Source organism: Bos indicus x Bos taurus, chromosome 16 (genome assembly GCF_003369695.1).
Source record: "Bos indicus x Bos taurus breed Angus x Brahman F1 hybrid chromosome 16, Bos_hybrid_MaternalHap_v2.0, whole genome shotgun sequence".
In the NCBI taxonomy this organism is placed as follows: Eukaryota; Metazoa; Chordata; class Mammalia; order Artiodactyla; family Bovidae; genus Bos; species Bos indicus x Bos taurus.
This window is the reverse complement of record NC_040091.1, coordinates 51828820-51854754: the sequence shown is the minus strand read 5'-3', so window position 1 is coordinate 51854754 and position 25935 is coordinate 51828820. Positions and strand designations below refer to the sequence as shown.

The 25935-nt window shown below is 50.7% G+C and overlaps 1 protein-coding gene across 4 annotated transcripts in view; it reads left to right on the top strand.

Moving 5' to 3' along the window:
- Positions 1 to 25935, top strand: part of KAZN (kazrin, periplakin interacting protein) — a 1334539-nt gene that overhangs the window by 1198102 nt on the left and 110502 nt on the right. For all 4 annotated transcript variants that reach the window (XM_027565341.1, XM_027565343.1, XM_027565342.1 and 1 more), the window contains one exon: positions 1427 to 1618. In XM_027565341.1, coding sequence (XP_027421142.1) covers positions 1427 to 1618 — 192 coding nt within the window. The remainder of the gene's footprint in view (positions 1 to 1426; positions 1619 to 25935) is intronic.

Sequence of the window (25935 nt, the reverse complement as noted above, 5' to 3'; positions counted from 1 at the left end):
ACGAATCTAGCACCTTCAGAACTGAAAGTCTCCCCCAGGTGGCCTGAGGAAGGCCTCCAATGGGGTGACAAGGCAGCTGATGGGCAGCCAGGGAGGGAGGGTTTAGAGCTCAGCAATGAGGTGCTGCGCTCTGTGGATCAGGCTGGAGATTGGCTGGGGACTGAGGAGGAGCTGGGTGGCCAGGGAGGCCTCTGCTCATGTGGGTGGCAGCTGGACCCAGATGGCCTCAGAGGAGGTAGTTGAGGTGGACCAGGAACAGGGGCTGGACTTGGTGCCGCCTTTGCCCAGGCTTCTGGGGGCAGAGGACCCCAAGTCCCTGAGGCCTCAGCTCTGCTCCCCCCCCAGCCTGCCCCCACAGGCTTGACTCTCCCTTTGGGTCCAGGATCCCCGAGGAGTGCAGACTGTGGGACCTTAGAGAACAGCGCACACCTGGGAGGAGCCTGGGGAAACACCCCTGCTTCACTGGCACTGAGCACTGGCTGTATACACAGAGCCCGTCTCCAGGAACAGGCCCCATGAGAGGAGGGAGCCTCACCACCCCATGAGGCTTAGACCCATTTTACAGAAGGGGCAGCTGAGGCTCAGAGTGGGAGGGACTTGCTTGTGACCACACTCATGGTCAGCAAGGGAGCCAGACCAGAGACCCTGGGGCCTCAAGAGCTGTGCTATAGCTGTGCCCTCTGACCCTCACAGGCAAGGACTGTGCCCGCCCCCTAAGGATGGAAAGAGCTTGGCCTGTGGCAGAGAGAGGTACCAACCTGCAGGAGGGTGTGAGCTTAGTGATGCTTCCGAGGCCAGCCGCTCTGGGCCTGCTTCCATGAGCTTCTCAAAACCTCCTTTAATCAGTCTCTAAGTGAGGTGAGCCTCTTGCCTGGGTCTGCCCCGTCCTGAGTTACTGTTGTGCCGACTGTGCCTGGAGTCAACCAGGCCTAGGTTCAGACCCCACCTCCATTACCTACTCAGTTTATGAACTCACGGAGCTTCTTAGTCTCTCTGCACCTCGACTTCCTAACCTGTGAAATGGGGTCAGATCTCCTGCCTCCAAAGGTTTTGGTAAACAAGGTAAAGCATGTGAAGTGTAGCTGGGTATGACTGTAATGCTCCCGCCCTCTGCAGGGAGGGAGACCCCGGCCATTGGAGTGGACGCTCTAGCTGCAGCCACAGTGGAGCCCTAGACAGTGTGGAGGGATGAAGGGGTGGGGATCCCACTCGGTGTGGTCTGCAGACTGTGGGTGGGGCCCAGGACTGGGGCAGAGGCTCTTTGCAAGAAGTTTGTTTTGGGGTTTTCTTCCTGCACACGGTAGGAAAGGTGCTGAGCACATAGCAACAGGAAAAACAAAGCACCTTCAAACTGTCCCCAGAAAAGTGAATGAGCGCAGCCAGCCTCCCCTGTCCCTTGCTCTAACTACATGCCCTTCTCCCCTAGCGCTCCTGCGGGAGGAAGTGTCCCGGCTCCAGGAGGAAGTCCACCTTCTCCGGCAGATGAAGGAGATGTTGATGAAGGACCTGGAGGAGTCGCAGGGTGGCAAGTCCTCTGAGGTCCTCTCGGCCACCGAGCTCAGGGTCCAGCTGGCCCAGAAGGAGCAAGAGCTAGCCAGAGCCAAAGAAGCCTTGCAGGGTGAGTGACAAGTCGGGGACAGCTCCCTCCTCTCCCTCACCTGGGGCTCAGCCGGGGCCACAGGGGGCACCGAGAGCCAGGGTCCTGCATCTGCAGGGGGAGTGGCGTGGACCCGGGAGTCTCCTGGCACGGGCTGCCCCTTCCTTCTTGGGTGGAATCCTGTGTCATGCTGGGTCGGGTACAGGTATCTTTCCGTCCTGCGGTGTGACCACCTCAGTTTCGCCATCACGGCTGGTCATGGGGCGCCTCCCTCCTAGGTGTGATTGGCAGGTGGTCAGTTATCTTTGCTGATCCAGGGTGCTGCCCCAGCAGTTGGGTCTCCTCTTTCCCAGAACCCTCCGGGTCCTGCGGTGCCTCCCCTGCAGGACAGTGTGGCTGTGCGGGGGTCTGTGCTGGAGGACACGTCCATCTGCCACTTCACTTATGCTCACCATGGTGGGCTCCGCAGGGGAGGGCTTGGCCTCTTTTTGCTTTTACTTGGTCTGAAGGAGCTCCCCTCTAAGAAATGCAGCACCCAGCCCTGGGTGGGGGTGGGGGAGCAGCTGGGAGAGAAACCACTTGAGGAGACAGGCGGTCAGTGGGCCCACGTGTCACCTGCTTTCCTTAGTGCTGGCCTGGGATACTGGGGGCTGACATACCTCTCTCTCCTGGGAGCCACCTGCCCACACTGTGTCTCAAAAGGTTATTTGAGAAAGATTGGAAGGCTTCTCCGAATAGTCCTGCAACAGGAAACATTGGGGAAGAAAATATTCGGGGAGGTCTACCTTGATCTCTTGAGCCTGTCTTAGTATCTTTGATTCTCCTGGGGAGGGAAGAGGCAATAAAGCTTGGCAAGCTCCTTCCCACTTACCGCTGGCTAGAACCGATAAATACTCTCTGAAGACTTTGTTTCTGAAGCCAAAGCAGGTTTATTCCTTACATTGATTTCGGGCTGCTGTAGCAAAGACCCCAGAACAGGGTGGCTTAAAGAATCTGTTTCTCCCTTTCTTCTGTAACTATCCCAAGGGTGTTTCAGGCTGGTGGGCCTCTCTGCTCCCCTTGGCCTGTGATGGATCCAGGGAAAGAGCTGAAGTGCAAGGTCAGAGAGTGTCTTTGGCAGGAGTGTGATCATTTGGCTGCAGGGAGTGCTCGGGGTCTGTGTCCCAGCTACAAGGCTCTGGAGGGGTAGGAGTTGGGGGTAGAGAAGGAGAAGGGATTTTGCTAGATGGTTAGTTGACTCTGTCCTCCTGGGTTTCTCTGACTGGAGGTGTGAAGTGAGCAGCAGAACACTGGTTAAGCCAACTGTCTGTCCAACACCCCACCACCCAGGAAGCTCAGGAAACCATTGAGCCCTCATCCAGGTGTTCCAGCCCCTTTTTGTATCCTTCTCAGCCATACACGTTATTCTTCTGGTGGGCCCACTTGGACAGTGCTCAGGGTGGTCTGTTCAGGCCACGGCGGGCAGGTGGTCTGTGTCATGGTCCAGCTGACGCTGCATGATCAGAAGTCCCTGTGCCAGGCACGCACATTTTCTCTACACAAGCCTCTTGCAGTCCAGGAAGATCTGTGTGAACCCCCTCCACTCCCAGCTTCTCGGAGGCCCTGGAACATCCCTACCTTTCTCAGGAAGGAGAACCCAAAGTCTCAGGAGTCTCCCATACAGGGCACGTGTTCCTGGGCGTGGGACATATGAGCCGGTGTCCTGGTCTTGCCAGGCTTTGCGATCCTGCAGAGTTGGGAAAGCAGCCAGACACTGTCTCAGCCTCCTCAGCCGCTGTTCATTGCAGGACAGAGACACCTGCCTTCTGTGTCCTGGGCCGAGGAAAGAGTTCTCACCCTTATTCTGCCTTCTGGACCCGTGAGAAGGAGGAATCCCTCTGTCTGCTGTTCCAGGGCCCAGGGGAATGGGCAGGCAGGCTCCTTTACCCTCCACTCCCCAGCTCCTAGGACAGACGGCCTACACTCTCTAGACCTCAGCTTTCTGATCTGAATGATGGGACAGTGACAGTGAGTTACATGCGGTCGTGTCTCTGAAGGCTGTTACCATGATATGCATCCTTCTCTGTGTAGCCCACAGGGCACAGAGCTTTGTAGGCATTTTTTCCCATCTCTGGGCTGTATGATTTCTTATCCATCCCCAAAAGTCTTCAGGGCCTTGCTCAGGGACCAGAGATCCCCTTGATGGGGCAGCTCCTTTGTAGGAACAATAATCTCTTCAAGAAGGATTTGCCAGTATTCATTCAAAGAAAGCTTTATTGAACACCTACTATGTGTTCCAGCGGGCTTCCCTGGTGGCTCAGACAGTAAAGAGTCTGCCTGCAGTGTGGGAGACCCAGGTTTGAACCCCAGGTCAGAAAGATCCCCTGGAGAAAGGAGTGGCTACCCACTCCAGCATTCTTGCCTTGGGAAATCCCATGGATGGAGTCTGGTAGGCTACAGTCCATGGGGTCGCAAAGAGTCAAACATGACTGAGCGACTTCACTTTCTTTTTTTTCTACCGTGTTCCAGCACTGCTCTACGCACTTGGTCTACCATTCACCCCAGTCCTGCTGGGAGGTATTAACCCCGTTCACAGATGGACACAGCTGAATGAAGTTCAGGGAGATTAAGTAACTTGGCCAAAGTGACAAGCTAATTATCAGCAGAGTCCAAAACTTTATCCACTGTGCTAAATCCCTTTTCTTCCCTCTGGATGAGGTCACTAGGGATGAAGTCAGCCTGGACAGGAGAGACTGGAGGCCACCCTACCTCAGTAATGGGGACAGCAGATTCTGGAGTCAGATCTGGGCTTGAATCCCAGCTCTGTCGCTTACTAGCTATGTGACCTAGGGCAGATTCCTTAACCTCTCTGAACCATAATTCTCTTGTAGAAGGTAATAATACCTGTTTTTCTTATAATTGGGACCAGTTATAACTGGTAGCTACTTCACAGAATTCTCGGGAGGATTAGAGATATGAAGCACTTGGCCCAGTGCCAAGAACCATTAGTGCAAATATTTAGTGATGATCAGATGAGAGCAGGCTTGGCAGACCTCCTTGGATCTCTTTGGAGATGCTGGTCACCTGAGTCCCATTCAGGGTGGCCCAGACCCTAGACCCCTGAGCCCATCTACGTTCATGGTAGCAAGTGTTCCTGAAAAGCAGTGAGGTGAACACCTTCAGCGCCTCAAGCATCCTGCCTGGCATTCCACAAAGTCACAAAGATGCTTCCTCCCCGGCCACAGCATGTGGTGAGTAGATTGCAGACAGATGTGGGCAGAAGGAGACTGGGGCATGAAAAGGAATTTATATGCCCTTAATGAGAAAGATGAGAATAAATGCACCAGCCAAGAAAGCTGCAGATGTTGGACAACACTTGTTAACAACCAGTGTCCCTACGGTGGGAAAATGCAGAACCCCCAAAGACTTCCACTCTGGTGGTCCCCACCTGGCCACCCTCACTCTGGTAGCTTGTAGCTTGGGTTGGTTGAAACTAGAATTTTTTTTTTTTTTCTATATTTATTTGGTTGCACTGGGTCTTAGTTGCAGCACACAGGATCTTCAGTCTTTGTTGAGACACGCTGAATCTTTAGTTTCAAGATCAGGGATTGAACCCAGGCTTCTTGCTGCACTGGGAGCTCAGAATCTTAGCCACTGGACCACCAGGGAAGTCCCAAAACTGGCATTTTTCAGTACGTGAGAAGATTAGGAACCCAAGCAAACACCCAAGACATCAGGCCATGATTCCAACATCAAAGAATCCAACAAAAAGAATCAAGTCTGGGAGAATTGGGGTTTAGAAGGTTCCTTTGTTTAGAAGGTTCTGCCGGGATGAGTCTGGGAATGTTTGGTTTAGGACTTTGGTCTCACCCTGAGTTCAAAGGCAGAAGCTCTGAATGATTGTTTAATAAGGAATGGTGTCATCGAGTTTGTAAACTTACCCCAGAGTCCCTGCATGACCCCAGCCCCACACTCGTGGTGAGCCTGTTGCCTGGGGGACTCCTTTAGGGTGTCTTGATCTCCCCCTCAGTTTCATTGATTTCATTCGAGATTCAAGGCATTACAGAAACAATGATCATGAAAATTTCCTTCTTCCCTCTTTTAATCACTTAACGGCATGTCGAGTGTGTTGAGCGTTTTCCCGCAAGGATAAATACTCCTTGAAAACATAATTTTTAGTGACTCCATAATGTTCTGCCGAATGGAAGCCCTGTAATTTATTTAGCCACTTTTCTGTTATTGGATATTTAAGTTGTTTCCGCTTTTTTTCCTTTTCATTCTTGCTGTTATGTAGCACTGCACTATACAGATCTGTTTAAATCTGTTTTCTTAGGACAGCATTTATCAAACCTTCTGGTCTCTGGACCACTTTACACGCATAAAATTGATGACCCCAAAGAGCTTTTGTTTATATGGTTTAGATCTATCAGTGTTTGCTATCTTAGAAATTAAAAGCAAAACATGTCTATATTATCATTAATTTATTTTAAAATAACAATACTAAACTTATTACATGTTAACATAGTTTTTAAGTGAAAAATTACTGTTTTTTCCTAAATAAAAAAACTTGAGGGTGAAGAGCAGCATTGGTTCACAGTTTTCAAAAACTGTTTAATGTCTGACTTCATAGAAGACTGCTGAGTTTTCATAGTTACTCCTCAGTCAAGCTACTGTGGTTTGTTGTTTTGATTGAAAATCTAGCATCACACAGATATGTATCTGGAAGAGGGAGGAGTAAATTAATTGTCTTATTAGATAACTGTGGATATTTCTCTTGATGCTATACTAGAACTCACCAAATGATAGTTTTTAGAGGTGTGCTGAGTGTGGAATCTAAATCCATATCCAATGAAGGTTTTGTGCTCTGGATGGACAAAACCATTGGTCCGATTGGCATTTTGAATGGAAATTGTGGATCAGTGGTAAAGAATCTGCCTGCAGTGCAGGAGACCCGGGTTCAATCCCTGGGTCAGGAAGATCCCTAGAGAAGGAAATGGCAACCACTCCAGTATTCTTGCCTGGAGAATTCCATGGCCAGAGGAGCCTAGTGGGCTACAGTCCATGGGGTCACAAGAGTCAGACACAACTGAGCAACTAACACACACACACACACACACACACACACACACACGCGGAGATTGTACCCAACATGATTTTTTGGAATCTAACATTGATCACTCAGAAAATAATGGTTCCCTGAGTGATTTGAATCCTCCAAAGGTTGATATATTTCATTGTCCAACATCAAAAAGTCACATCTGTTAACATCACCACCAATCTCTTTAGAAAAGTCTTGAGGAGCTGGTAAAGTCCTCATGGCAGATCAAGTTTACCCAAATTCGGATTTTCACTCAAAATTTCAAGTTTTATCACTGGCAACAAATACTGTCACTTGTTCTCCTAGAAGTAATAGACTTACTTATTTGGTAACTTATTAGTTCAGTAGTTTGCCAGATACTATAGTGTATGGTGATCATTCTTTCCCCACTCCAGTACTCTTGCCTGGAAAATCCCATGGGCGGAGGAGCCTGGAAGGCTGCAGTCCATGGGGTCGATGGGAGTCGGACACGACTGAGCGACTTCACTTTCACTTTTCACTTTCATGCATTGGAGAAGGAAATGGCAACCCACTCCAGTGTTCTTGCCTGGAGAATCCCAGGGACGGGGGAGCCTGGTGGGCTGCCGTCTCTGGGGTCGCACAGAGTCGGACACAACTGAAGCGACTTAGCAGCAGCAGCAGTGCTCATTCTTTCAATTACAAATGATGTCCTACAAAAAGTGACTAGCTAGTCACTCAAACAGTTTCACGAATGATTTTCCTTGAGACGAACGTTGTGCTTTGATATGCAACAAAAGAGTTTTATGTGTACTTCCCATTTTATTTAAAAAATATGTACTTGGGGATCAAGTTTGAATAGAATTAATTATTTTTACCTCTTCCTCAAGGATATTGTTAAGTAAAACTGCCCCTCCCTTTTTTCCATCTAAAGAACATAGTTACTACTTACGCAGTTTGATGCCACTGTCATGATTTCTGCAAGGATGTCAACATTTTACCCAGCATAGCTTTTTTTTTTACCAACATTACAAATATTTACACAGTAAAAGAGGCAAATAAGGTCTAAGTCCTGTTATGAAATAGTCTTCCTCTTGGACCCCCTGAAATGTTGTTGGTGGTAGTGGTGGTGACAGCCAGCATTTTTGAGCACTTTTAGCTCAAAATGCCACACACTTTAGCTCATTTAATTTTCACATGAGTATGAGGTGGGCTCTGAATGTGCCAAGATTACACAGCAGTACCTGGTTCGGGTCAGGTTCAGACTTCAGCAGGGACAGAGATGGTATTATTGTAGGGGATATAGCATGGTAAGGAGGCCAGCCTGTGTACAGGAGTGCAAAGGTAGAGGGTGGCAGGGGATGATCACGGTGAACCCCAAGGGTTGGACCCTGGGGTTCAGGGACATGGAGGTTTTGAGCAGGAGGCAAGTATGAGGAATGAGGTGTTAAGATGGTCCTGTTGCCCTTTCCTACCCTCTCCTTGCCTTGCAGCCTCATCTCTCTCCTTCTGGCATGTGGACACACGTGTTACATATGTATAGTTCCCCAAGATGCCTGTGGATCCTCTCCCTTCTCTGGGTCTTTGCATTTGCCCTTTCTTCTCCCCCAGCCTCCTGAGGGTCATTCTTCCTCCAATTCCCAATTCAGGCTCTGCTTCCTCCAGGAACCTTTCTGGACCATCTCCACTTGATGGGTCCAGGGCCTGTGGTTGGCAGGATCATACCCCTTCACCCCCAAGATGTCTACCTCCCAATTTTCTAGAGCATATGGACATGGTGGTTTACATGGCAAATGAGAATTAAAGTTGTTAATCAGACATCCTTAAGATGGAGGGATGATCCTGTGGGCCCAGTGTAATCTCATGGATCCTTCAAAGTGAAAGAGGAGGCAGAAGAGTCAGACTCAGAGCAAGTCAGAGAACAGGCTGGAGATTTTACATGAGGACTCAATCCATCAGTGCTGGCGTTGAAGATGGAGGCAGGGGCCATGAGCCAAGGAATGTGCATGTCCTCTCGAAGCTCAAAAAGACAGAAACAGATTCTTTCCTAGAGCCTCCAGAAGGAAGATTGCCCTGCCCACACCTTGATGTTAGCCTCCCAAGATCCAGTTCAGACTTCTGATGTCTAGAACTATAAGATACTAAACCTGTAGTAATTTACTACGACAGGAGGAAGAGGCTAGTAAGGGCTCCTCCCTGTACTTCACAGCCCTAGACACTGACCTCCCTTGGGACTCAGCACACACTGCGGGGGTGTCTGCTTCCTGTCGGGTTTGCCACTTGCCAGGCTCCTACAGGCGCAGCTCCCAGCACAGATGTAGCCTTATTATCTGAACGAAGCCAATGATTGGTGAGCGCGGCAAAGGAGAAACGATGCGCAGGCTTCCTGTCTTCAGCGTGAGGAGTAAGCCCTGGCAGGGCCTTGTCCCTGCCTCACAACGAGTCACCTGTCCTACACTGAGCTCCTGGAAGGAACTGGGCCTTATTATTTAATCTGCTTGTTCAACAAATGTTTCCTGAAAGCTTCCCCACAACAGAACCTGTGCCTGTGGCTCAGACCATTTGGAGGCGGATCAGACCCAGGCCCTGCCCAGAACCCAGTGACACTCCTGAAACCCACAACATACTCAATGCACATTCATTGAATAGTGTGTTTTTTAATGACCAAACAGGCTGGCAGGTAAGAATCTGTGCCGCAGATACTCTGCTTTGAGGAGTTCTGGGGTGCAGAGAACGTCCTAGGCCTTGAGCAGCAGGGGACACCAGTGTCCTTTTTGTTCCTAGCAGGTGTGGCCATGTCTTGGCTGCCTTTGTGAGAGTAACTAGGCCTGCAGACAGTGGGGCGGTAGGTGGCCTGAGTGGCGATTGAATAGAATAATGTCTCATCTCTCTGGGATGGTTCTGCCCACCTGCTTTTTTTACACACACATCCTTGTCTCCAACACTGTGTGGGTTTGAAAAGCAACTTAATGTTTCCTATTTCCCTTCCCACATCCACACTCCATTCTTTTCTCATTCCTTGCATCAAAGGATTTGTTCATCTTCTGGGCAGTCTGTTGCCCTGGGTTGAATTTATATGCTCCCCTTTGATAAGTAAGTCATACACAGAAGCTTCCACTGTTTTCTTGGGCCATCTAGTCTGATGTCTTGGCGGCTGCTGCAGCCCCCCATCCCCCCAAAGCCAGCGCCTCTGTCCCACAGCCCTGATGTCAAAGACACTTAGGTGATACATCTTAGAATTTGGTAGAAGCTTCCAGAGAATTTTAACTCTACTGACAGAATATCTTCCAAATACGCTACTGACTGTTTTTAACAGTTAACAGATCCCCCTTGAAAGGATCTTAGGCTCTAGATTTGATCTGGGGTCAGGTCAAAGAAGTGTCCAGAATCTTTTCTGTCACAGCTCTGGCTAGGCTATGTGTCTCTGGCAGGTTAGCTGCTTCACATGGCAGCTAGAGTCCCAAAAAAGAGCACATTCTGTGATGCACGTGTTTTTTTTAATAAATGTTTCTTTGGAGAAGTTTGAGATTTCCAGAAAAGTTGCAGAGTCCCTGTATGACCAGTTCGCCCATCATCAGCACCTTCGATGCTATAGCGCGTTGCAAGAGTGCTTTTCAAGCCACTTCCTGCTGCTTGTTTGCTGAGATCTCGTTGCCCAGAGCAAGTCATGTGACCATCATGTGGGCAGAGGCCCTCGAGGCTCTGGTTCCCAGAAAGTGAAGTTTGTTGGTGGCCATGACTGTGGATCCACAACAGAGAGCATTTTGTATTTATTTTTTAATTTAATTTTTATTTTAAAGTTGATTTACAGTGTTGTGTTAGTTTCAGGTGTACAGCTAAGTGCTTTAGGTGCGCATATACATGTATCTATTCTTCTTCAGATTTGTTTCCCATTTAGGTAATCATAGAATATTGAGGAGCATTCCCTGTGCTATTCAGCAGGTCCTTGCTGGTTATCTATTTTATATATGAGTGTATATATGGTAATGCCAAACTCCAGATTTATCCCTCCCTGCACCTTTCCCCTTTGGTAACTGTAAGTTTGTTATTAATATCTGTGAGTCCGTTTCTATTTTGTAAATAAATTCATCTGTATCATTTTTTTAGATTCCACATATAAGTGATATCATGTGATAATTGTCTTTCACAGAGAACATTTTAACTAGAACCATATCCAGAATTTGCTTAGAATCTGGGGTTCTGGTGACACATGGCATCAGCCTTGTCCCTTTGGGCTTCTTTGCCTTTTATAGGTTTTTACACCTGTGTCCTCTCTCCCCGCCCTGTCTGGGATTTCCCCCTGGGTCCTGGACTCTATGAACTGGAAAGGCAGCCAGTCCAGTCCCTCCGCCCACGTCCCCTTTGTCACCGTTTCTGCATCCCTAGACCAGAGTCTACTCCCACGGCCCCCCAAGCAATTACTCTTTCTGGGGTCTCCTTCAATGCTTTGAGTTGAATTCTCAGTAGATTACATTATGTATTAATGTTCTGATTGTGGCAGTCTTCCATTTATCCTGAGAAAAGCAGCAAGACTGGTTAGTTTGAAAATACTCAGACACCCTCCAGGACTTACCCTCCACATATCTGTTTAAGAAGCAAGTACCAGAGCCCAACCGCTGTTCCCTATTTAGGAAAAAATACTTCATACACCCATTTCGTAGTTGGGATGACTGAGGTGTGAACACGTAATAAATCCCTTTTGAGCAATAGTCACCTCGGCTAGCTTTTTTATTATTTTTTTTTATTGGAGTACAGTTGCTTTACAATGTTGTGTTGGTTTCTACTGTACAGCAAAGTGAATCAGCTATGTGTATACATATATCCCCTCTCATTTCCGTTTCCTTCCACTTAGGTCACCACAGAGCATCCAGTAGAGTTCCCTGTGCTATACAGCAGGTTCTCATTAGTTACCTGTTTATACCTAGTATCAATAGTGTATATATGCCAATCCCAACCTTCCAGTTCATCCCACCCACCTCTTCCCAGCTTGGTGTCCATACATTTGTGTCTCTATTTCTGTTTGTAAATAAGATCATCTGTAACATTTCCCTGGTGGCTCAGAGAAAGAATCTGCCTGCACTGTAGCAGCTACAGGACATGCAGGTTCGATCCCTGGGTCAGGAAGATCCTGACCTAGAGGAAAGCATTGCAGCCCACTTCGGTATTCTTTCCTGGAGAATCCCATAGATAGAGGAGCCTGGCAGGCTACAGTCCATGAGGTCAAAAAGAGCTGGACATGCCTGAAGCAACTTAGCATGCACATACTATTTTTCTAGATTCCATATATATGTGTAAATATATGATTTTTTTTTCTTTCTGACTTACTTCACTCTCTGTCAGCTAACATTTATTTAGCACTTGGACTTAGCTTTGCTGCATGAACCCACTGACCCTCCCAGCAACCCTTGTTAGAAGATGAGTAGTGTTTATTAGCCTCAGTTTCCCCATCTACAAAATGGGGATGAGAGAGGCTCAGATTTTTCTAGTTTCCTGGCTGTTAGACTTGATCCCCAGTGACCCTGGTTACCAAATCTCTGTTCTTAGCAGATTCTCTTGATTCTGAGGTCTTAGAGGGGGTGTTCATAGTAGAAGAGAGGAAGGGAGTGAAGTTGGGAGGAAAGAAGACAGAGGGCCAGATCTGGGTTTGGAAGCACAGTATCCTTGAGTGTCATTCCGGGGCCCTTTGAGGCACCAGAATTTGTGGATTCATTGCTAGTCTTTGCTCCAGAGGTTGTCCCAGGGGGTAAAGGTGTCAAGGCTGGTCTCTGGGACACATAAGCCAAGAGCTTCTCTTCCCGGCCTCCTTTCCCTGCGCAGCTCAATGAACACACTTCAGCCCCGGGACATGTCAGTGGCCTCGGCCACCATATTTAAGGTGTGAGCATGGGCTGCAGACCTTGAGCCACTGCTTTAGTTAATCCCCACTCCCTTCCCAGGAAGGTCAGAGACTGATCGGCTGAAAGGAGGAGAGCAGAGCTCAGTGTGAGAAAAGCCAGGCTCTAAAGCTGCCTCTTAGAAGATATTGCCCGAGACCCTGTTCAACCCTGTTTGGAGCCGTGGCCTCCATCACTGTGTGAGCCCATCTTGCCGTGATGGACAGGACAGGGTCCTGAATCTGTGGCAGAGAGTGAGAGAGTCACACTGGCCTCTGTCCTGGGAGAAGAGCTTTGGCCTGAGCCAGGCCAGGGCAGAGGTGGGGGGAGAGTGTTCAAAGCTGGCCCTCCTTCTGGGGTGGCCGTGGTGGGCACCAACCCAAGGCGGCCATGGACACGGGGTCAAATTTGACGGGGGCCCTAGCTGAGATTCTCCTCAGTCCTGATTGGGTCCCCTGGGAGATGCCCCTGATGATGGTCAAACAGGAAAGGAGTGAGCAGGGCCTTGGGGGCCTTCAGTGAAACGTGGGGCAAGGTGGCACAGGTCCAGTCAGACACAGCAGGCCTTCTCGGGGACCTCCTGAGCTGGCCTTGTGCCGAGCCCTCCACACCCCACCTTCACTTGCTCCTCAGATCCAGCCCACAATGTGGGTGGAGTTAGCCTGACTTTACAGCTGGGTAAACTGAGGTTCCTGGAGGGTTTTACAGCATGCAGGTCTCAGTGTTTGAGCTTGAAGTCTCCTGCCTGACACAGATCCTGTCCTGCTTTCAATTCTGATCAGTAGAAATCTCTCCAGTGTTGATAAAATCTTACCTAGAACCCCACTCATTTATTCATTCAGCAAACAGTGAGGTTCTGCTATTTGCCAGGCTTTGTTCTGGGCCTTTGGGGTATATCTGTGAGCAAAACAGAAGGTCCATTTTTCGTGGATCTGCTGTGTAATAAACAGCCCCCAAATCCTACTGGTTCAAAACAACCCACATTTTTCTTACATCCTATGATTTTATGTGTCAGGAACTTGGCAGCTGGGCAGTTCTTTGGCTGGGGGATTTTCCAGTTCCACATGGTGGATGGGGTTGGGTGGGTGGAGTCCTGCTGTGGTGGGCTTTTCCCCTGGAAAGTCTAAGCCAGCTCCATTCATATATCTGGGGCCTTGGTGAGACTGACAACCCAAACACCCATTTGTGGCCCCTCCTCAAGGCAGTCAAACCTCCTACGCAGGCTCAGGGATCCCACAGAAAGGGTTCCAGGAAATCAAGGGGCAGGCTATAAGGCTTGTCGGTCTCAGGCATCACTTGGTGTCATTTCCGCCACATTCTGTTGATGACAGGCCAGCCACAAGGCCAGCCAGGCTCCGCACTATAAAAAGCACGTATGGGAAGTATTATTGTGTCCATCTTTGCAAAAATACCATCTGCCACACAGGGGAAGGATAAGGCCAACAGCAAACAAGGAACATAGAAAAACAAAATCATAAGTGTTAGAGGCTTCTCAGTACTGTGGGGGACATGGACATTTTTTGCAGTGGGATGAGATAGGAAACCCAGTCCTTCCACTCCGAGGTCTTTATTCCCCTAGGAAATACATATCCACACAAAGACTTGTGCACAAACGGTCCTAGCAGCTTTCTTTGTAATAGCCAAACGCTGGAAGCGGCCCAAACGTCTATCAACAGAGGAATGAATAAACAAACCAACATAACCTACGGTGGAATTCCACTCCGCAATAAAGCAACAAACTATTGAGATGTGCAGTCACGTGGTACATCTCAAACTCATTATGCTGAGTGCCAGAGTCCAGAAAGAAAAAAAGTGTATCCTGTATGGTTCCATTCATATGAAACTCTAGAAAATGAAACCTGATGGGAGATGGGAGGAGGGGCAGGAGTGCGGCTTTCCAGGGGGAGGAGCAATCTTTGGGTCGACGGATGTTTATGTATGTCAGGTTATATCAAACAGTCCGTGTTACACATGTGCAGTTACTATGTTATTTATTATCTGTAGAGGTGTTTTAAAAAGAGGGTCTGGTGGCTTAGGAATCCTGGGTTGGGGGTATTTTGCATTGAAGGGCATTCATCGCCCTGCAGGCCCCACTCAGGCAGCCTGCAGCTTAGCCTTCATGCTGGCCACAGAGGGGACTCAGCCCCAGGTGGGCAGAGCTCTGTCCTGTCAGGACCTCAGCACCTGAGGCTCTTGGGCTCCATGAACAGGCAGAGATCAGTGAGGTTGAAGGCTGCATGTGCTCTGGCCTGGGCTCCCAGCCCAGCTCTTTAAATAGGTCCAACCACATGGGCTGGCCAGTGGCTGTGACAGAAGCTGCTGACAACCTGGCAGGCTTCGTGCCCAGAGCCTGACGTGGGGCACAGAAGGAGGAGAGGCATTTGGGGGAAACCCTAAACGAAACACTCAGCAATTTAGAAAGGAGTGTTCTGATTCAGCTCAGGGAGCAGGTACCAAGCTAGGGAAAAGATGGAGATTAAAATCCAATGGCTTCAGAGTATTTTAAAGATTAACACTTAACATTTAATGTGTAGCTAATGAATGCAATTTTTGTGTATTTATTCAATAGTGCTCTGGGCCAGGAACACATAGGCTGTAAAACCCATGAATGATCTCAGAGAGGTCTCCCCATTTTTCAGATGAGAAGATGGAGAGCCAGAGAAGTAAGCTGCTGCAAGGTGGAATTTAATGCAGGGACGGTGTGCCTGACTCTAGGACCTCGGGGGTTTAGCCAGTGCCCTACACAGCCCCATGGGGGAGCCCACAGCTGCTTGTTTAAATGATTAACAGGGTTTTGTTTGTTTGTTTAGCCCTTTCTGCATGCTGACTCTTTATTCTTTTTTTTTTTTTTCTATTTTTAATTGGAGGATAATTGCTTTACAATGTTGTGTTAGTTCCTTCTGTACAACAGTGTGAATCAGCTGGGTGTATACATACATCCCCTCCCTCTGGAGCCTCCCTCCCTCCCACCCCACCCCACCCCTCCAGGTCATCACAGGCTGAGCTCCTTGTGCTTTAGAGCAGCCTCCCACTTGCTGGCTATTTCATGGTCGTATATACATGCCAGTGCTGCTCTCTCAGTTCCTCCCACCCTCTTCTTCCCCCGCTATGTCCGCACGTCCATTCTCTACGACGTGTCTCTGTGATTTTTAATGAGTCATTTGTGATGTGCTTCTTGGTGACAGGCTGGGCCTGTGAATTAGAGGCAGTGGTGCTTGTCGGTGCTGGCAGTCCAGGGTCCAGGGCTCTCCAGCAGGGTTGCCCCCAGCCTCTGTGGGCCTCATCTGGAAAGTGGGAGGGTTGGGCTAAGTGTTCTTATGAGTCCCTGTTGTACCTCAAGCAGCAGACTCAGAATGCAGGGGAAATACCTGTGTGTGTGTTGGGGGGGCGGTATCGAGCCAACCTCTGAGAAAGCCAGGACAGCAGCTTGACGCTGCCTGCTGACTGCAGAAGTGGTGATAGAGGTGGTGACAGTATGGCATGTCCCCGCATCACACCAGCTGGGCCTCTGCCTGCCACCAGCCTGCCACTCTCACCCCAGCCCAGGACCAAGATCTACACTCCAGGGCCAACCAGTAGCCCTCAGCCTCTGACCTTTGCAGCCCCTGACCTCCAGAGAAACTTGCTCACCCAGGAGCTCTGGGCCATGAAGATCTAGAAGCATCTTTCTGATTCAGGCCTCGCCAGAAGAGTGGTACCCAAGGAAAGAAAAGACTTCAGCAAGAACCCCTGGGCTGGCATTTACTGGACAGCCCAGTGGTTACGACTTCGCCTTCCAGTGCAGGGGGTGGGGATTTGATCTCTGTTTGGGGAGCTAAGATCCCACATGCCTCACAGCCAAAAAGAACAAAACATAAAACAGAAGTAATGTTGTAATAAATTCAATAAAGACTTAAAAAGAAATCTTTAAAAAGAAAAACAACAAACCCTGGGCTCAGGCAGAAGGCGGGGGATGAAGTGAACGAAGTGATTCTTTCCATTCTGCTGTCACTTGACGACAAGAAAGGGGTGCACCCTTGCTGGGTCTCCCCTCACGCCATCACTTGGCTGGGGAGGGAGCAGAGGACACAGTGCCCTCCGTGGCCATCCTGGCAGGAGACGAAGGTCGGAGCTCAGATGGTACCAACAGGTCACGTAATCAGAATAGCCAAGCTGAGGGATGCTGCCCGTGACCAGTCGATGTTCCTAACAGCCGCCAAGCCCTCCAGGAAGAAGCTGGAGCAAGCTTGTCTCAGTCGGTCTTGGCTCCTTGCTGCCCTGGAGACGGGCCCGGTTAGATGCTCATCCTGGCGCTGCCGTCTCCCACCCAGTGCTCAGCACCGGATGCAGCATGTGGCCTGAGATGAAGGCACAAGATGGAAAGCACCACGGAGCCCTCAGGACGGTTCCTTCTCGGGGAGGTGGCTATTGACTCAGCGCTTTAAGGCTGGGAGCGCCTTGAAGTCAGGGTCTGAAACGTGTTTATGTCTCTGTGATTGTCCCACTCCTGCTGCCCAGGAGTGAGCAAGGCTGGGGAAGCAGGACAGAGCAGAGACGGGATGTGTGCTGAGCCCACGGGGCTGGCACCCAGCAGGTGCCCAGGAAATGGACCAAGGGCAGGGGGAGGGCTCACATCCCATGTGAACGTGCGCACGGGGTGTCTCTGGTCTGGAGGGCCTGGTCATGGGCGGTGTTCCTCAGCCTGACTTTTCTGGTTTCATGACCTGTTGGGACCATCCAAGCCCTGACCTTGGTTATCTGCCAGGATGACTGTGGAGTGCGTTGTATTCCCTGCTTACTCCCTAGTCTGGGCGATGGCCTAGGTAGGTAGGTGCACCCCTTTTTTGTTGTCAAGTGACTGCAGATTGGGGGAGAACCACTTCCTTCAAGGGTAGAGCGGGCTGGGGTGGTGCCCAGAGGGAGAGGGACCGGCTGCCTGGGCGGTTTCCTGGCTGGAGTTCCCAGAGAAATGTGACTCTGAAGAGCCTCCGCAGAGGCAGTAGGCTCACATGCTTCCCAGGACCGCTCGGGGGCCAGCTCAGCATCCCACCATCCTACAAGGATCCCTGCTATTCTCCTTTTCTCCATGTGAGGAACATAAGCTCAGAGGGGTCGCATGACATGCCCAGGGGCATGTGGGAAGTAGAATCAGGACCAGGCTTGTCCCCTCCACTTGAACTTGGACAAGTTGCTCAAGTCTCCTTCCCCATAGGTAGAATATCCACATTGGTATCATAACAGCATCTACTCAGTGGTTGTAGGGATTAAATGAGGTGATTCATAAAAAGAGGTTGGGACAGTAAATATTTAATAATTAAATATCTGCTATTCTTCCTTTGTTATTTTTCTTTTACTGAGTTCAGAGTGATTGTATACTTTATTTTTCAAACAAGGAAAGTTTTATAAGAGAAAGAGGGTCTATTAAAAGTTGTCCTGATAGTAAGGGATAGATAGGGAATTTGGAATGGACGTGTACACACTGTTATATGTAAAATGAATAACCAACAAGGACCTACTGGATAGCACAGGGAACTCAGCTCAGCATTACGTAACAGCCTCAATGGGAAAATAATCTGATACATGTATATGTAGAATTGAATCACTTTGCTCTATACCTGAAACACACATATTGTTTACCAACTATACTCCAATATAAAATTAAAAGTTTTTTTTTTTAAGTTTTCCTCCAACAATCAGAGCAAACTGGGACTGTCTCAGACAGATGGGATCTATAGCCCTTGACCACAGACAGGATGTGAGGAGGTGGACAGGTGTCAGATAGGTACTTCAGGTCAGAGGAAAGCATAAGCAAAGCTGTGTACGGAGGATGTTCGTTGTACACACAGGTGACCAGGAGGTGGCTGAGAGGGCCCCCTGCCCTGCTGGACAGGAGGAACAACATCCCTCCACCTGCACCCCGACCCCATGGCCCAGAGAACATCTTTCCCTCACCCCAGGTTCATCTGTGTGCTCTGAGGCCACATGCGCAGCCAGCATCGTGATTTACAAGGGCACAATGGGCCCTTCCATTCTTTATGGACCAGAAAAAGGCGTGATGTTTACCACGACAGAGTGGCACAGTATGACACCTAAGAAACCATTCTGATGCCCTGTTGAGCAGGAGGGAGCAGAGGTGGAGACGGATGCTATGAAGTCATGGAGCGCATCCCCAGTTGACACCAGAGGAACAAAGCTTTTGGGTGGCGGCTCCAGAAGGAAGGATGAGGGAGGCCAGAGAGGGAGGTGGAGTGACGGCAGGAGACTCCTGTCTCCAGCCTGTGTGTCCTTCCTCGTAAACCTCAGCAGGAGCATGTGAGGCCTTGAGAAGGTGGGGCTTCCAGACAACCATTGCTACCCACCCACATGGACCTGGTGTCTCGCAGTGGAGCAAGGTGTTCCTGGGGGCTCAGGTTCCCAGAGGGGTCAGAGCAGCCTCCCCTGTGGAGCAGGGAGTGAGGGGAAGTGACCGGAGCCGTCGGCCAAGCTCTGTGTGGGTAAATGATGTGCCCCAGCTAGAAGCTAGAAGCTGCGGCCTAGACCTGTATCTTAACTCCCAACCCTGAATGCTCACTGAGCTTCTTCACTTTTTACTGTCTCTGGTCCTAAAACAGATTTCTAAACTTTTTAATGGAATTTTGAACCCAGTAGAGCAGTTTGTACATAAATATCTTACCTCAAGAAGGATAGGCCAGTCACCAGTCTGTGGATTGTAAATGAGTATTTTTTAAATTAATGTGACTCCTGCTAGCCTAATTTAATAGCCTTAGTGCAAATTAGAAAAAAGCATGTAGTCTACAGCCATACCACCCTGAACGCACCCGATCTCATCTGATCTCGGGAGCTAAGCAGGGTCAGGCCTGATTAGTACTTGGATGAGAGAAAAAGGCATGTAGACAGATGAGGAAAAGGTGTGTCCCCATGCCCCACCTTGAGCACAGCCCTGCTGACCTGTCGCCTGTCGCTGGCAGGCAGCACCTGGTGTGGCCACATTCCTAAGGGGTTGCAGTCCTGTTGCAGGGTTTGGCAGGGGGGCAGAGAGGCGCCTGTGCTCCAGGTAGCTGTGACCCTGCGCAAGCTGCACAATTTGACAAGCGGAACACCAGCTGGATTTTATCTCCCACTCAGCTCAGCTACCAGGCACTTTGAGGCAGAGCACCAGCTGTGCAACTGTCTGTGGTGGTCCTGGGTGGGAGTCATGGCCGTCTTGGCTGGCTGTGTTTGGCATAAACAGCAGTTTCATCTTAAGAATTTTAGGATGGAAAGGTACAGCAATGCCTTTTTAAGTGAGTTTTATACCATACCCCAAGCTTGCTCAAACCATGATGCCCCGGGTATGGTGACCCATCCAGGGTACCTTTCTCACTTGGAGGAAATGAGAAGTGAAGCGCCTGTTAGAAGGGACTTATCCTGGGCAGCCAGCAGAAGTCCAGAAGGGGCTGTCCCCTGGAGGGAGTTAGCATTTATTGAGTGCCTGCTGTATGCCAGGCTCTCTGATACATGTCCCATTTTATCCTCACAGCCAGCCCATGAGAAGGGGTTCTGTTACCACCCCAACTTCACAGAGGAGGTCACTGAGGTTCTAGGTAAAAGGAACTTGCATGGGGCACTCAGATGGTTGGCGCAGCCAGGATCAGCACCCCAGCCCATTCATTCTGCCTCTAGATCCTACACTCCTTGGGCTTGGGAAGGATGAGGCCTCTCAGCTTGTCCCCTGCTGTTTTCAGCACCCCAAAACCTTGAAGGGGCACCTGGCATGGGGCTGTCCAGAGATGGTCCCCATGTCCTGGCAGGGAGGCTGGAAGCACAGTGCCGCATCTTCCCACCACCTCAGTTCCTAAAGACATCTTCCCTGGCCCAGGAGCCTAGCACAGGAAGCACAGATGCAGGCTCAGAAAGAAGTCCCAGCGAGTAATGACAGCCCGCAGGGCACCCTCCAGCTGACACCCTTAGCTCCTACTCTGAGCTCTGTTGAGGGAGCACCTGGCCCCCTGGCCAGCTTGCTTGCCCATGACCATCAGAGCAGAAGGCCAGAATGTTCCTTGGGCCTGTTCAAGGCAGCAGGGAGCCTTTTCTTTACTCCAGAAATGAGCAGGGCATGTGTCTGAGGTTTCTCTAGACACCCAGAGAACTCCTTCCCCTCCCCAGGTGCCAGAGTTTTATCTGGGGCACCATTTGACTGCACTATTCACACCGGGCTGGGTGGGCATGGTGAAACTGTGTACCCCTCCCCCCACCCCGACTTTTACCTTGCCTGGGATGCCCAGCTTAGCACATTCCAGGTGGGCCCTGGGCTGAAAGAGGATGCAGTTAGATTAAGAAAATGCAAATGACAGCAATCCAGAGATATCACTGCTCACCTCTCAGATGGGCAAAAATCACACAAGCACACTCTTGGCACACCTCACCCATAGTTGGTGGAAACGCTGGATGGTGTGACCACCCCCCACCCCCGTAGAAGGAAATTCAGGTACAACTCACAAAGTCTCATCTGCATCTACCTTCTGACTCAGCAGAGGGATTGACCCTGAGGATAAAACATCACGGATACGAAACAAGTTATTGTCCACACTGCAGAAGACATTCAGAGGCTTCAAGTAAGGGAAAAACAAGAAGCATATTTTGATGTTTACCTAGTACATTTGTTGACAGTGCTTTTGGGGTGATAATCCTTGAATTATTTTGTTGTTATGGAATAGAGTTAATGAGTAAATACAGTCTGTCAGGTACCAGGTTCTATCAGTAGAAGAAGGGAATGTGGAAAAGAGGAACGTGTGGGATTGGATTTGGGACATCAGTGTGCTTTTTTTTTCCTCTGTTTGCTCTGGGCCTTTGTTGCTGCATGCGCATTTTCTCTAGTTGCCGTGACTGGGGGCTCCTTTCTAGTTGTGGTGCTGAGGCTTCCCACCGCCGTGGCTTCTCCTGCTGCAGTGCCCAGGCTCTGCGACAGGCTTAGTTCTCCACGGCATGTGGGATCTTCGCAGACCAGGAACTGAACCTGTGTCCCCTGCATTGGCAGGCAGATTCTTAACCACTGGACCACGAATGAAGTCCCCAGTATGCATATTTGATGACATATGTGTTTATAATCATGGGACGGACAAGGAAGCAGTGTGACCCCCCAGTAGCAGTGTATACGCCGAGTGCCTGCAGCTCTGTTTCTCAACGCTGTCCCCCATGAGAAGGAGCCAGGGCCCCTTGGACACACAGAGGATTCCAGGTGTGAGGCAGTGGAAAGTAACAGAGTGTGACTAGAACCTCTTGCCGCTCTAAAAAGCAGGGATGCGTCCAAAGACAGATGGTCGGAAAGACCCAGGCACTGGCTTCAAGAGGCTCCTGCTGGCAAAGATGGGACAGTTTGAACATGCAAAAGAATGAGAGGAATGGATTAAGCAAAGCGGGGAATAGAGGGGAAAAGATGAACACGAGTTAATAAGTGTAGATTTAATTGAAAATCATCAGTAATGGACAAACTGCCTTTAGGGGCCTCCTGATGAGGTACAGTGTGAGCATACAGCATCATCTATGGATTAGCTGGGTTGGAAGCCAGGGAGCTTCCGTGTTGTGAAAGACCCACAGAAGGCAAAGGGCACCTCCCAGATTAAAGGAGAGTCAGGAACCCTGGCAGTTCATTGCAGCGCTTGATCTCCGGGTCTTGAATAAGGACCATGTATTTGGGGACCCTTGAGTATGGACCGTGTGTTGAATATGGACCATGGATGGTATTATCACATCAGTGCAGAGTGAAGCACAGCGGTAGCAGGCTGCTGGGAACTTGATGCTCTCAGGACAGCATGGCCCCCACTGCCTGTCTTAGGGGCTCCGCCAGTTTGGCAGCCCTGATTCTGCATAACGCTCTTTCCTTGCCCTGTGCTGCGCTGCACTGGCCAAGCACCAGGAGCAAATGTGAATCCTCGTTTGCAGATGGGAAGCCCATGTACAGTGATCTTACTTCTCTTTATGAATATTTTAAGATTAAAGTGGCAAATCCCGGAAAGTGCTGACCTGAAGCTTTCCTTGCTTGGCACGTTCCAAGCAGTTCCACAGGCCCGCTGGGTACCAGCCTGAGCGAGTGTCACCAGAGGAGCAAGCAGCCTCTTCACGTGACAGAGGGGGAGCTCCAGCCTGGTGCCCCTATCCCGCCCTGAGTGGGGATCGCAGGACCTCAAGGGGATAAACTGTGGTCTTCTTATTGTGATGTCACTTCTGGAAAAGAACTTAACTCAGAATCTTGGTACAGAGAGGCTGTAGTGGGACTTCCTTGATGGTCCAGTGCAGGGGGCCTGGGTTCAATCCCTGGGCAGGCAAGTTCCTCCTTGCTGCTGCTGTGTGCGGGCGGTGGGGGTGGGGGACTCTGGCCAGCCCTGGCTGGTCCCCCGCGCCCAGCCCACACTCACCCAGCTGAGTGGTAAGGCTTCCATAAGCAGTGGCTGCTGCTCCTTTTCTCTTTTCAGTTGCATCAAACTCACACCAGCAGGCACTCTGCCAGCTATCAGAAACGCAGGTAGTCTTTCATTCCAGAAGTATCGATTGACCCCGGCTGCATGCCAGGCCCAGGGCAAGGGGCTGAGGGTATCATGGAGAGCAAACCCATTCTGCAGCCACCTCCTCCCAGCCCAGCAGTTTAGAGAGGAATCAAGTCATAAATTAATGAGCAGGCAAGAAAAAAAAGAGAGATAGTAGTATGTGCCATACAGCATAAAATGAGATGTGGTGGACGGCGGGGAGGGGAGGTGGGTGGGGAGACAGGGCTTTTCTGCAGGCAGTGGCCAGAGCTGGCCTCTCCGGAGTAGAGACCTTTAACCGAAAACAGAGTTTACTGAGACCACCTCTGTGTGGCTGGAGGGCATGGGGTATGGGGGATGCGGAGATGTAATGAAGGGTAGTTCATGTGGGGCTTTGCGATCCTAGTGAGGAGTTTGGACTTCATTATGCACATGGCAGGACGCTCTGGTTTTAAGCAAGGAAGCAACTCAATCTGATTGGCCTTTGGAAGCAGCCCCTGTGGCTGCAGCATCAAGAATAGTGGGCGAGGGTGGGGGTGGGGGGAGGTTGTGGAAGGCCGGGCCTCCGGTGGCACAGGGTGGAGAAAACACATGACTTGCTGGCAGTTTAGATGCAGAGTGGTTTCCCCTCCAGCCTGAGGGCACTAGGGGGCCATTGCAGGCTCTAGGCAGGGAGTGATGGAGTCAGGTTGGGGTTTCCGAAGCCAGCCTGGGGGTGCAGAGTGAAGGCAGGGAAGCCAGCTATGAGTAGGAGGACCTGGACTGGGGAGCGGGGGGAATGAGGGCAGGTGGTCCCCCCCTTCAGAGGAAGCAGGAGCTGCAGGCAGGGCCTGTTTCCTCCTTCCATTTGGCCACAGATCCCTTGAATGGGGGTCTCACAGCATCCCCTCCATCTCCCCCTCTTCCTCCGCCTCCTGGCTTCCCCTGCACTCCTTGAAGAGTGGGGGAAGGCATCTTGGTTTCCTTCCCCACCCAGCTGGCTCCGCTTTCAGCCAGCCGAAGCAGAGCTGGGACTCACTTAAGGAAAGAGCTCTGCCCAGCATCTTGGCCCTGCCCAGTCCTGCTGGAGGGAATTGTAATTAAAAACGGGGTGGCTGCACTTAGAGTAATGACACGCTACACTCAGAATTGCTGTCCTCGGCTCTGGTTTTCCTGATGCGAGAAAATCTAATCACCCCAGGTTACGTTCAGCCCGGATGTGTGCTGATTGGATCCGTAAACTCCAGCCAGTGGATTGTGTTCTGATCGCCACCTGCAGCTCCCACTCAGCCATCGGACATGTGGGTCACAAGGGCCAGCCTGGATCTGGGTGGGGTCTGATGTTCAGCTCACACAAGAAGCTGCTGAACTGAGGGAAGGCTGGCTGCAATCCTCCTGAACCCTGAGGCATTTCTGCACGCAAGACTGCCTCCTCTCGCTTGGGCTCTTGGGGTCCCCGCATGTGACTGTCATCTGGGACAGCAAGCATCCCCAAAGCCTCGTGCGCCCCACCTTCCCATCCAGACTCGCAGGAGCACAGGTTAGCCTCTCCTGATGACTCAAGGTTGCCCCTGGAATATCTGTTTTTGTCCCTGGACAGTAAGGTGGTACAATCTTTTTGGTTTTGCTCATTTCTCTTTCCCCTCCTCTCAGGCTGTGACTGTCACTTGTCTGTTGTCACTGGGTCTCGTCTTGGTATTGATGGAGGCAGTACCATGTCGGGGTTGGGGTCAGGGCCCCTGGCTTCAAACCCTGGCTCTGTTGCATAGTACCCACACCTTGGGCCAGTCCCTCAGCCCCTCCGAGATGCCGTTTATTCATCTGCAAAGTGGAGACGATGATAGAACCTGCCAGACACAGGAGAGGTGAAAATGGACTGTCGTTTCAGCCGACTGCCCTAGGCACGAGCAGCCCCCGTGACTGAAGTGACCCTCCCCCTCATACTTTCTTGCCCACCCTCCCAAGCTTCGGACCCAGCACGGAGCAGGCCAAGGGCCACCAAAGCCAGTGCTGCCCCAGCAGTGCTTAGCAGCACAGGGAGTTCTCCTTGGGCAGCAGGAGGATCGCGAATTGTCAGGGAAGGTGGGGGCTTGGGCTGGGGCACTTAACCACAGAAGGTGGAGGGCCCCTGTCTGGGCAGGAGAGATGGGTCGTATATCTTGAAAGTGAGACCTGAGCCCCATACAATGCCTTCAGGAGCATTCCTGGGCTGAGGTCTGATCCTCCCAGGAGCCTTGGAGATGCCAGCACTGGGCTGGGCCAGTCTGTCCTGTTTGGCAGCAAGGAAAACTTGGCCCAGGAGCTCGTGTTACTTTTCCACCAGGTTCCCCACAGAGCCTGGCTGGCATGCACTGCACCTTGTCCCAGTTCCCTTAGACCAGAGCCCAGGGGACAGCCTCCCGAGCTGTGCCTCTGTTCCCAACCTTTGCTGTCAGACGGAGGCTGGATCCAGCGTGCATACTCCCACCAGCTGCAGAGAATAAAGCAGGGGCCCAGCAGAAGGGGCTGGCCTGGGGCTCTTCTTTATTTACCAGTCTGCTCCTTGCTCCTCTTCTCCTGCCTTCAGCATTGTGGGTCCCTCTTGCCAGAAACCCTCTCCTGCCCAGCCTGAGCCACTTCGGGCATCTCAGACGCAGTCATGAGATAAAGTTATCTACCTTCATTTACTCCAGGCTGTGAAGTCAGTGACCTACAGCTACGTTCTTGAGCCTACATGCTACTCTTAAATTTTTTGAATGTGTTGCCACCATTTAAAAGTTGGAAATTATCCAGTGTGGATTTCTACCTTCTCTTGGAAAACAAGCATGTCTGGGCCCTGTGGCCAACGGTCAGCTGGTCATGAGGGGCAGTTAGTCTACAGCCCTCCGCATCCCAGCATCTTCAGCCAGGCTCCCTGGCTTGGTACCCCGAGCAGCAGCCCCAAGGATGCATGTCAGCTTGCGGTCTCTTGCAGATAGCAGAACTGGCCTA